The sequence below is a fragment of the Sander lucioperca genome, chromosome 15 (assembly GCF_008315115.2).
Source record: "Sander lucioperca isolate FBNREF2018 chromosome 15, SLUC_FBN_1.2, whole genome shotgun sequence".
Taxonomy (NCBI): domain Eukaryota; kingdom Metazoa; phylum Chordata; class Actinopteri; order Perciformes; family Percidae; genus Sander; species Sander lucioperca.
The window spans coordinates 3,483,555-3,496,425 of NC_050187.1; the positions used below are offsets into that span (position 1 = coordinate 3,483,555).

The following is a 12,871-nucleotide window of genomic DNA, read 5'->3' on the forward strand; positions in this document are numbered from 1 at the left end:
AGCTCCCAGTCTGGGTTCAGGGGGAGACACCGTCACCACATTTAAAAGTAAACTTAAACTCTCCTCTTTGATAAAGCTTATAGTTAGGGAGTGAGGAGTTGCAGCGTTCGCCTAGACCGGCGGGGGAGGGTGTGTAGCCACAGTCATGGCGTGCCCCCTCCCTATCTCTGCTTCTCTTCATAGAAAGTTTACATTTAGGGAGTGAGGAGTTGCAGCATTTGCCTAGACCGGCAGGGGAGGGTGTCCCCTAACCCCTACCCCTTCATCTTACCCCCTAGGGCTAGGGGTGAAAACATACCCCTATGAAATGAGACACCACTTGGTTCCGGTTACGTCATCATACATCATACATACTTAGGTTTGTTTGCAATAAATATTTTTATACACACTGCATGGTGTGTTGTATATCTGTTTCAATTATCACTGTTATCACTGTCACACAAGAAAGTGAAAAAAAACTCTTTATTGCCCAATAAAGTAAACATAATAGGCAAAAACATTATATAAAAATATATTATATTACAGAACCATTATCAACTATTAGAACCATAACTTACATGTCACACACATATAAAAAAGGCACTCAAATGTATAAAACTAAAAAAAGACACACAAGACCACAAGCAAACAAAAAAACTACAGCTATTCTGAAATTCCAGACCACAGTCTGATGCCTGTTGGCCAGTAACCTTTCCCTCCAACCCCATTTCTTTCATTAGTGTCCTGTATCATAACCAACAACAATGTACAGGTGCAGGAACAGTAATGACTTACTCATGATTACAATAATACAGTACCAATACAATACTGAATGGCTACAACATGAACGCAGAAACTTCTGCTCGTTTTCAGCCCGAAAGTGGATCAGCTGCCGGGTTCCCTCCTTCCTGTGTGATACAGGATGGTATATGTAAAGCACGTATCGATGTCTCCAAATCAAGTAGTGTTATGCACTGATATCAAACAAAATTCGCTGCTAATGGAGTTTAGTTAAAACTGTAGACATGCATGGAGTCCATTCAAGGCAGAGAAATGCGGGACTGTTGTGCAAATCAGCAATGTAACGTTAGCGTTAGCGTAGCAAACTAGCAATTTTTAAAAACGTTTCAATTAAGAACATGGTTGCAAATATATATGTACAGGACTGTGTAGAGCACAAAACAAGACGTCATTTTTAAAATCAATTATTTAAGCCGAAAATACTTACATTTATGGGTCTCTCTGGTCGATCTGGCCGCCATTGTTTCCGGTTACGCAGTGTATTCTGGGTACCCCTTGCTTTCAAGTAAGCTCGCGTCTTTGCTTGGTTTTAAGGGATATCTAGCCTTTCCCCTTAGCCCTACCCCTCGATCAAAATGAGAATTGGGATAGCCCTTACACTCACGTGAACCCGCAAAACTATGGGGAAGGGGTAAGGAGAAGGGGTAAGACAGAGAAATGAGATTCAGCCTTAGACTGCCGGAGGACTTCCTTTGACACATTGAGCTCCTCTCTCCTCTCTCTTTTCATCTGTGGGCAAATGCTTGTTACTAACCTAGCTTGGGGAGCTTGTTCCCCGGAGCCCTTATATTTTCTCGCCCTGCAGTTTTCCCTGGATTAGGGTGGCACCTAAATCATGGTTGCAGCTGTCGCCGTGGTCCTGCTAGGCGCCCTGCTACACCCTTCTATGCCCTGCAGTGCCCTGCTAGGCCACACAGTGCCATACTACGCCCTGCAACGTCCAGCTACGCCCTGCAGTGCCCTGCTTCGCTCGGTTACACTCTGCTACGTCATGGGTATTTATTGTGACTATAATTGCCACCGGCACCGGCAGACAACCGCCCACCAAAAGCCTGGGTCTGTCCGAGATTTCTCCCTAAAAGGAAGGTTTACTCACCACTTAAGGTTTCTGCCTAAAAGGGAGTTTTTCCTCGCCACTGTCGCACTAAATGCTTGCTCTTTAGCAATTACTGGATTAATTTACAAGTCTTTGTAAATTTTAGTGTGTGGTCTAGACCAGTGGTTCCCAACCTTTTTTCCTTGGCGCCCCCCCACTTATGTCTAAGAAAAGCTGAGCCCCCCCTCCGAAACCGAAGTTGAGGTAACTTTCCCTTACTTTCTTTTTTGATACAGAGGAGGAGCACTTTTACGTTTCTCCGACAGGTTTCGTTCATAAAATAGTGATGCCGTGGCGGGATGATAGCAGCTAGCAGCTGACCTGATGACAGCAAGGGTCCCAGGTTAAGAGGTCCTGGAGGTTTGGCCTACTAAGTAGCCTGCCTACAAGTTTAAGCGAGAACAAAAATATATAGTTTTTATACAGACTTTTGTATACATTATATATTCTAGTATATTATCATAATTTGTTTAACATGTGCAAATATTTTTTTTTTTTTACCTCAACCTCAAACCAGATAAAGACTCGCGCCCCCCCTGTGATCTTTGCCACCCCCCTTAGGGGTCCCCGGACCCCAGGTTGGGAACCACTGGTCTAGACCTACTCTATCTGTAAAGTGTCTCAAGATAACTCTTGTTATGATTTGATACTATAAATAAAACTGAATTGAAATTGAATTCAATTTTCATTTATTTCTTTTAAGATATTTTTTGGGGCATTTTGGCCTTTAATGGATAGGACAATTACAAACAAGACTGAGCCTTGGTACATGGGGCGCACACTCTAGTTTTGAATTTTCAATTTGTTTTTGAATTATTTCAATGTCATTTTGGTTTAGTTTTAGTTCGAGTGTGTTTGCTAGTTTTAATTTAGTTTCCGTTTTTTTGTTTTTAGAAAGGTTTAGTTTTAGTTTTAGTTTGTTTTTGTCAGGGTCAGGTATAACAGGAAGCTACATATACATACAAAACACATGGTTGGAGAATAGCGATGATGTTTAATGTTGTCTTTTGTCAAGTTCGTTCAATTTCTGTGGTTCAATGTCACAATGAGAGTTGACGGAAATTCATGCTGTCTCCTTTTTTCAGTAGTGATATACAGTATTATAGCTAACTGAAATGATTTACGTTCATTTTTATTTTATTTTTATTAGTTTTTTAACCTGGCAATATAGTTTCAGTTTAGCTTAAGTTTTTCTTGAAGGTTTTAGTTTTTATTTAGTTTCAGTTTACTAAAAATATTTTTTACTGCTTATTTTTATAATTTAAGTTTTACCATCCATCCATCCATCTTCTTCCGCTTATCCGGTAACGGGTCGCGGGGGTAGCAGCTCAAGCAGGGGACCCCAAACTTCCCTTTACCGAGCCACATTAACCAGCTCCGACTGAGGGATCCCGAGGCGTTCCCAGGCCAGGTTGGAGATATAATCCCTCCACCTAGTCCTGGGTCTTCCCCGAGGTCTCCTCCCAGCTGGACGTGCCTGGAACACCTCCCTAGGGAGGCGCCCAGGGGGCATCCTTACCAGATGCCCGAACCACCTCAACTGGCTCCTTTCGACGCGAAGGAGCAGCGGCTCTACTCCGAGCTCCTCATGGATGACTGAGCTTCTCACCCTATCTCTAGGGGAGACGCCAGCCACCCTCCTGAGGAAACCCATTTCGGCCGCTTGTACCCTGGATCTCGTTCTTTCGGTCATGACCCAGCCTTCATGACCATAGGTGAGGGTCGGAACGAAAACTGACCGGTAGATTGAGAGCTTTGCCTTCTGGCTCAGCTCTCTTTTCGTCACAACGGTGCGATAAATTGAGTGTAATACCGCACCCGCTGCGCCGATTCTCCGACCAATCTCCAGCTCCATTGTCCCCTCACTCGCGAACAATACCCCAAGGTACTTGAACTCCTTCACTTGGGGTAAAGACTCATTCCCCACCTGGAGAAGGCACTCCATCGGTTTCCTGCTGAGAACCATGGCCTCAGATTTAGAGGTGCTGATCCTCATCCCAGCCGCTTCACACTCGGCTGCGAACCGATCCAGTGAGTGCTGAAGGTCACAGGCCGACGATGCCATCAGGACCACATCATCCGCAAAAAGCAGCGATGAGATCCCCAGCTCACCAAACTGCAACCCCTCTCCACCCCGACTACGCCTCGATATCCTGTCCATAAATACTACAAACAGGATTGGTGACAAAGCGCAGCCCTGGCGGAGGCCAACTCTCACCTGAAACGAGTCCGACTTACTGCCGAGAACCCGGACACAGCTCTCGCTTTGGTTGTACAGAGATTGGATGGCCCTGAGAAGGGACCCCCTCACCCCATACTCCCGCAGCACCTCCCACAGTATCTCCCGGGGGACCCGGTCATACGCCTTTTCCTGATCCACAAAGCACATGTAGACCGGTTGGGCATACTCCCAGGCTCCCTCCAGGATCCTTGCGAGAGTAAAGATCTGGTCCGTTGTTCCATGACCAGGACGGAATCCGCATTGTTCCTCTTCAACCTGAGGTTCGACAATCGACCGAACCCTCCTTTCCAGCACTTTGGAGTAGACTTTACCGGGGAGGCTGAGAAGTGTGATACCCCTGTAATTGGCACACACCCTCTGGTCCCCCTTTTTGAAAAGGGGAACCACCACCCCGGTCTGCCACTCCTTAGGCACCCTCCCCGACTTCCACGCAATGTTGAAGAGGCGTGTCAACCAAGACAACCCCTCCACACCCAGAGCTTTAAGCATTTCTGGACGGATCTCATCAATCCCTGGGGCTTTGCCACAGTGGAGTTGTTTAACTACCTCAGCAACTTCCACCAGGGAAATTGACGACAATCCCCCATCATCCTCCAGCTCTGCCTCTACCATAGAGGGCGTATTAGTCGGATTTAGGAGTTCCTCAAAGTGCTCCTTCCACCGCCCTATTACCTCCTCAGTTGAGGTCAACAGCGTCCCATCCTTACTGTACACAGCTTGGATGGTTCCCCGCTTCCCCCTCCTGAGGTGGCGAATGGTTTTCCAGAAGCACCTTGGTGCCGACCGAAAGTCCTTCTCCATGTCTTCTCCGAACTTCTCCCACACCCGCTGCTTTGCCTCTTTCACGGCAGAGGCTGCAGCCCTTCGGGCCCTTCGGGCCCTTCGGTACCTTGCAACTGCCTCCGGAGTCCTCTGGGATAACATATCCCGGAAAGACTCCTTCTTCAGTCGGACGGCTTCCCTGTGTCCACCACGGTGTTCGTGGGTTACCGCCCCTTGAGGCACCTAAGACCCTAAGACCACAGCTCCCTGCCGCAGCTTCAGCAATGGAAACTTTGAACATTGTCCACTCGGGTTCAATGCCCCCAGCCTCCACAGGGATGCACGAAAAGCTCCGCCGGAGGTGTGAGTTGAAAGTCTGTCGGACAGACGTTCCCAATTTACCCGCACTACCCGTTTGGGCTTACCAGGTCTGTCCAGAGTCTTCCCACACCCTCTGACCCAACTCACCACCAGATGGTGATCAGTTGACAGCTCTGCCCCTCTCTTCACCCGAGTGTCCAAAACATACGGCCTCAGATCAGATGAAACGATTATAAAATCGATCACTGACCTTTGGCCTAGGGTGCTCTGGTACCAAGTACACTTATGAGCATCCCTATGTTCGAACATGGTGTTCGTTATAGACAATCCATGACTAGCACAGAAGTCCAACAACAAACAACCACTCTGGTTTAGATCAGGGAGGCCGTTCCTCCCAATCACGCCTCTCCATGTGTCTCCATCATTTCCCACGTGCGCGTTGAAGTCCCCCAGCAGAACTATGGAGTCCCCCACTGAAGCCCCATACAGGACTCCATTCAAGGTCTCCAAGGAGGCCAAATATTCCGAGCTCTTGTTTGGTGCATACGCACAAACAACAGTCAGAGTTTTCCCCCCCACAACCCGCAGGCGTAGGGAGGCGACCCTCTCGTCCACCGGGGTAAACTCCAACGTAGCGGCGCTCAGCCGGGGGCTTGTGAGTATCCCCACACCCGCCCGGCGCCTCACACCCTGGGCAACTCCGGAGAAGAAAAGAGTCCAACCCCTATCCAGGAGTATGGTTCCAGAACCGAGACTGTGCGTAGAGGTAAGCCCCACCAGATCCAACTGGTAGCGCTCCACCTCCCGCACAAGTTCCGGCTCCTTCCCCCACAGAGAGGTGACGTTCCACGTCCCCAGAGCCAGCGTCTGCTGCCCGGGTCTGGTCCGTCGAGGCCCCTGACCTTCACTGCCACCCATGTGGCAGCGCACCCGACCCCAGCGGTTCCTCCCACAGGTGGTGGGCCCATGGGTTGGAGAGAGAGGTGCCACGTAGCTTTTTCGGGCTGTGCCCGGCCGGGCTCCGTGGCAAACCCGGCCACCAGGCGCTCGCTGACGGGCCCTCCATCTGGGCCTGGCTCCAGACGGGGGCCCCGTGCTTCCTCCGGGCAGGGTCACTCCATCTCTACCTCGTTTTTTCATAGGGTTTTTGAACCATTCTTTGTCTGGCCCCTCCCCTGAGACCACTTTGCCTTGGGAGACCCTACCAGGAGCACAAAGCTCCAGACAACACAGCCCTCAGGTTCATAGGGACACACAAACCTCTCCACCACGATAAGGTGATGGTTCCAGGAGAGGAGAGATGGAGGAGAGGTATTTCTTGAAGGTTTTAGTTTTTATTTAGTTTCAGTTTACTAAAAATATTTTTTACTGCTTATTTTTATAATTTAAGTTTTAGTTTACTCTAATAACCCTGCTTCAAACTCATAGTGTGAGCGAGAGATAAGGCGACGCTCCAACTTTGTAAAAATCTGCTCTGCGCTCCATCTAAAATCCTCCCGCACGCTCGTGCTCCGCTCACATGCTCCCATCCCAAGCCAAAAAGGTTGGAACTAGTGTTCTACATTTTCACTCTGGGTGTGTCTGCAAAGCTCTCAATCTACCAGTTGATTTTCGTTCCTACCCTCACCTTATGGTCATGGCGAAAGAACGAGATCCTGGGTACAAGCGGCCGAATTAATGTGGCTCATTTCATTTTTTTTTTTTTTCATTTCATGTTTATTAAAATAGGGACAGATGCATCACAGCATTTATAGATATTGCTTGTTTCCAATGCCCGTCCCTAGAAGGGCTTTTAAACAGACATTAAAACAAACATTAAACACTGCCACATTAAAATACATAAAGCAAATAAACATACAAATCACATCCATCTCGGGAAAGGGAAGTTTGGGGTCCTCTGCTGGAGCTGCTGCCCCCCATGCCGACCCCAGATAAGAGCAGGAAGATGGATGGATGGATGGATGGTGTGTCTGTAAAGGTGTGGTCAGACGAATTCTTTTCACGTTTTAAGTGTGTGTTTTAGGAGTCCCTGTTTATACACCACAAACAGCTGATGTACCGACTGTGCGGACAATAGCTGTGGCTAGCTAGCAACATACAGACTTTGTTTTACAGCTCAGCCTCTGAATGATCTCAAAACATACCCACAACTCCAGTTGTTTCAGCTATTTTACTCCAGCAAAGCTCATTTTGGCTTTTTTCACTGTAACCACAAACTTTACACCTCAAATGCAACATTTTCAAATAATGCGAACACGCCTTTGCTTCAATTTGCACCTCTGAAGGCAAATTTCTGCAGCTTCTCGTGTCTTTCCGTTGACTTTAGAAGCAACGGCACTGCCTTTAAACCTGCCAAAAATTGTGTTTTTGGCCACTTGGGGGCAGTGCAACAAGCTATCAACACAACAAACACATTTTATTTCGTTATAAAGTTGATATGGCGAACGCAGTAGCAAACCTGTGCCAGACCTGTTTTAGTCTCCATCAACTCCTGAGGAAACTATCTGACTCTTTAGCTGCTAAAAGCTCCACTATGTTCATCAGCTAGTCGCTAACTTTGCCTGTCTGCTGTTTGGTGCTGATCGTTTGGTGCAGTTGCTTTATCAGAGCTTTTTTGCTCAAAATAGCTGCCTTCTTCTGGACACAAGGTTAATGAGAGTGGTGAGAGTGAACCAAAAGAGTAAAGTTGTGGGCCATAAACAGAAAACAATGAGCTCAACATTGTGGTTTCTCCATAAGGGATATAATTCGTCATAAGTCCATATGAAACCAACCTTGTTTAGAGAAAAACATGTTTTATGTATAATGTCATGGAGAAGTACTACACTACCCACAATCCTCAATGATGTCTCTGATTGGGGGAGCTCACTGTTACCATGGAAATGTTCACCGCACCCGCGAACGGCTAGCAAGCTGCTACCAATAAAGTCTATGATAGTTACTGTACACAGTCTTGTACCTTTGCCTTTTTTAAGTTTTCAAAATGTTTGTTTGCGCCGAATAAAATGTTTTATGCTCACCATACATCTCATAGCTTTTTGGCTTTGTTCCAGGCTTAATACTCTTTATATATGCTATTTCTGAAACTTCTATGGAGATATTGAATAGGGAAAATCAAAACCAGAGCAGTTCAAAAAGTGAGCGGTCACTGTTGAGCTCTACAGTTAAGATGCTACCTGGGTTTTTTGCACACTGTAGCTGTGAATTACAGTATGAAAGCTTTGGTTGAGCGGCTTGCATTTTTGCAACAATATACCCATAAGCCTTTGCACGTTGGGGTTATTTCCTGTAGTTTAACAGATTAAAGGAGTATTTGCTTACAAGTTGAAATAAACTGCTGCTAATTAGTTTACTGTGAACACATTCTAGCTGGTAAGTTCCTGGACATAAATATGTAGATCCTGGATAAGAGGATCAAGCTCCAGCAACTAGATATGGATGACGAAATGTTAATAAAAATGCTGTGAGTGAGTGTGCGTTACCTTGTCCTGGAGCAGGCTGATGCTGGCTCTGCGGTTGACTGGCCACTGAGCTGCTGGCGTACAGAGACAGGATGGAGTCTTTAGATAAAAGCTTCTTCTCCTCCGCCTTCGTGGTGGTAGTGGTGGAGGTAGAGGAGGAGGAAGAGGACGAGGTGGAGGGGTCCGCCTGTGGAGGTGCTTGACTGGAACCAGACTGTCAGGTAGACAGAAGGGGGGAGGGGGTGAAGACATATGTCATGTCAATGTCAATTTTATTTGTATAGCACCTTACATTACACGTAGTGCTGCATGATATTTTGTTTCATCGTCTACATTGCGATGTGCGATAGTCACATTGCAGGACATGCGATGTTAACGCAACAACTTTTTGGCTGCTTGATAGAAAAGTAAACTTTCACCGTTCTCCTTTTTCATGATTGTTACCGGCCGACGCTTTATGACAGGTGGCCATGTAGGCAACATGTGTGTGTGACATAACATTAGTCCGACGGAGTATGTTATGGGAAGAGAGGCTCTCCTGTGCATGCAGGCTCTGTATGCATCGCAAACCACTAACCACAATCAATTCAAGTTATTGAACAACCAACGCAGGCCCCTCTAGTCAACCACAACCTGAAATTTAGAGGAAGCAACATGCATGCATTATTATCAGTGACTTTAGCCTGGATTAATAGGATTATATGAATACGTCACATCCAAAATCACATCAGAAGAGTAGTCACAGCACTTACTTGCTTTGGTGTTTTTAAAGCATTAAAGTTCAACAAAGAATGGTTCACATAAGAAAAGTTCCTTTTTCATTTTTTATTTTCTATGTAGATGCACTCCCCTGCAAAATCACCTCAGTAGTCGACAATGATTTATTATTTCCAAATGAAGCTATTTATGTCATCTTGTAAAAAAATTACAGTCTTTTTTCATATCCCAATATTCATCAAAGGAAAACATTTTGCAATGTCAGTTTGTTTCCAACAGCGTGCGGCCCTAATTACACGTACACCCAAAGTGCTTTACATTAAAAAAACAGCATACACATTAAAACAAAGCATGAATAGAAATAGGAATACACAACAAGACAATCAACAAAAACAAACAAAACATACAAGTGCGACCATACAAATTTGTACACAGACACACACCGAACACACACACATACTGTAATTAAACAAATGTCTGAGAAAATAAAAAGGTTTTGAGTTTGCATGTCATGGAATAAAAATAGTTTTAACAAAACATATTTTTGATCTTATGGTGTACAATATACCTGCTCTTTTTTACATCAACCGTGCATATACAGAGCAGAGTTGCATATGCCAAAAGTAGTGATGTACCGATTGCAAATTTCTCAGCCGATACCAATGTGTAAAATTTTCATTTGGCCGATGTCGATACCGATGTTTGCCGTTTTCCTTTGCTCCAGGTAAACAAATTAATATCATTATAAAAAAAAATATTGAACCATCTTCCTCACACTAACTGTGAATGAGCAGAAATTTAATCAAACAAATTTATGAACAGCTTGAGCTAGAGTTTTTTTTTTAGTGGCGCAATACAATGCACCATCAGTTTAACAAGATGTACTTGAAGGCACCATGGAGTCTCGTCGGAGACCACCTGCTTTACCTTCGTTGTTTGTTTACATAACTCACTCACAGGAAAGGCAAAATGTTGTCACACTGGTGACTTTAGGGAGCAGGAGGATTTTCCAGTTCTGTTGTTTCTCTGTCATCTCTGGCAGTGACCATGGTGACTGGAATAGTGCAGCTGCAGGCTCCCAGTAAGTTAACGTTACCCTGTGTCTTTAGCTGCATGCTACCAGTCGGTAAGTTAACGTTACCCTGTGTCTTTAGCTGCATGCTACCAGTCTGTAAGCTGCATGCTACCAGCTGGTAAGCTACGCTGTCCGCGGGGATTTCATCTTCTCGAAAGCTGTGGTTAACATGGGCTGAGTCGCTCTGTGCTCTCTTGGCCTCCAGGTCATCTCTCCGTTTTTTTATTAGCTTTCAGGTAATCGTAAACTCGAAATGTCACAGGAACATTATTTTTGAAGCTGGGTAGGCTACTGTTTGTATGTATTATTGGTCATTATTAGAATAATGAAATTTACAGTTAAAAATGTTTTTCTACAAAACCCTTTTTCCCCATTTTACAAAAGAACCGCAATTCTCAAATGTTTAATGTTGTCTAAACACAAACAGCCATACAAGAACATTAACAAAATAAAACAGTTTTAAAGGTAAACTAAATAGTGAGTATGGCTTTACACAGCATTCAAAGTTGGCCCCTCCTCCCGGCTTAATGGCCAGAGAGAGAGAGAGAGAGAGAGAGAGAGAGAGAGAGAGAGAGAGAGAGAGAGAGAGAGAGAGAGAGAGAGAGAGAGATTTTGATACACTCTCTGACCAGACAAAAATGCTAAATATACATGGAGAAAATAGTGAGAGGGCTGTAGAAGCAGCGAGATATGTGAGTGCATGTCACAGCCTGAGAGACAACCAGCACAACACGTAATATCTGTAGTTCATCTCCTCACAGTTTACTCTGCCTTCTCATTTAGTCCTCTACTTCATGTGTTTTTCATGTTGTTGTTTTTTGTTTTTGTCTTTGTACTCCTTACATTTGACACTTACAATTTGATATTAATATACTGTTGTTTTCTTGTTTTTGTTTTTAAATTTATGTTAGTTTACTCAATGAATTGTATGTATGTACTTTTTCTCATCTTATTATCCTTAATGCTTTGGCAATATTGTTTTTCTGACATTCATGCCAATAAAGCAATTTGAATTGAATTGAATTGAGAGAGAAAGCGTGCAGCGGTGGCCCAGCGTGCTGGAGAGTAAATGAAGAGGAGGAGTGCCGTACAAAGCAGTATATCAGAGCAATAAAATAGTCTTTTCTCATTGTTTTGCAGCGATTATATTCTAAAGCAGTAATAAACACCCACACACCTCTGCAGAAGGTGCCACATTGTTGGATTTTGAGTGAATTCAGAGCTTCATCCTGTCTGTTTCTGTGTGTCTCTGTCAGTTAGACTTGTACGTCGATACGAGACATTGAGAGGCAAAGCGGCGTTTGGGAATAAGAACGGGCTTCACATCCTGCACGCTGTTATTGGCGGGGGGTTACACACCCACGTGTGGCCTTAAGGCTACTTGCTGACGCCCATAAACGTCCCGAACACAGCAAAATAGGAAGAAAAGAGGAAATACAGGTAGAGGGCAGGGTCTCTGCAGATACAGTCATAAGCACAGAATCTAACAGCTGCGGCTGCAGAATTCCGCAGAATTTTAAACAAATTAAATGAATAAAAATAAAACTCAAAATGTTAACACATCTCTCTGCTATATTCCATAGATTTTCATTCTGCATGACGGCTTAAAACTCCGTGTGGGTCTGGTCATAACTGACAATTGAAAGGAATTATGTGTTAGTCTATACATTGTTTTTCGAGGAAAGCCCTGCATATTATACCTTTAAGTTGGCAAACATTTGAGTGAAACACAGAACTATTACACCAAAAAATAAGCAAACAGGAATACAAATCTGACCAGACATCCAATGCCAACTCTTGGTACCTACACTTATCGATCAGTACCAAAAAGGTTCCTATGTCTGTCCCTAAATGACTTCATGTTGTTTAACATTTAACTCTTCTTTCTCTTGGATTGCTCATTTGGAGTCACAAACATCCCTTAGCTAAGTTTGACAGTTGGTGTATGTTTTTGCTCATCATATTGGTCTTAAGGTTATACAGGTAACACATAAAAACTGTGTATACAGATTGGGAGTATATTCGCTCATGCATACCGTATATAACGAGACAAGACAGGAGAACAGGAGAGAGGCGAAGGGAAGAGACGAGATAAAAATAAGAGGGAGAAGAGCAAGAGCTGAATAAAGGACGGGAGCGAAGAGAACGGTGGAGAAAATAGAGGAGAAGCATTGTCACTGTAAGTGAGACAGATGACATTAATTAGGCCGCTGCAAAGAGAGGTAGACATGAACAGTTGCAGACAGGACACACACATACCTACAACCTACACACACACACTCTCGCTCTCATGCACCTTTTAATAAAAAAAAAAATAAATAAAAAAAACCTTTGAGGCACACACCCATTACGTCTAATGGATAAAGCTGCCAGAAAAGTAACACCTGCTTAAAAGCGATGTACAGGTGTGCGTGAGT

At 44.6% G+C, this 12,871-nt stretch overlaps 1 protein-coding gene across 1 annotated transcript in view; it reads right to left on the reverse strand.

Moving 5' to 3' along the window:
- Window positions 1-12,871, reverse strand: part of smap1 (small ArfGAP 1) — a 235,402-nt gene that overhangs the window by 13,540 nt on the left and 208,991 nt on the right. Inside the window, exon 9 of the mRNA XM_035992468.1 lies at window positions 8,684-8,876. Within this exon, the coding sequence (XP_035848361.1) occupies window positions 8,684-8,876 (193 nt within the window). The remainder of the gene's footprint in view (window positions 1-8,683; window positions 8,877-12,871) is intronic.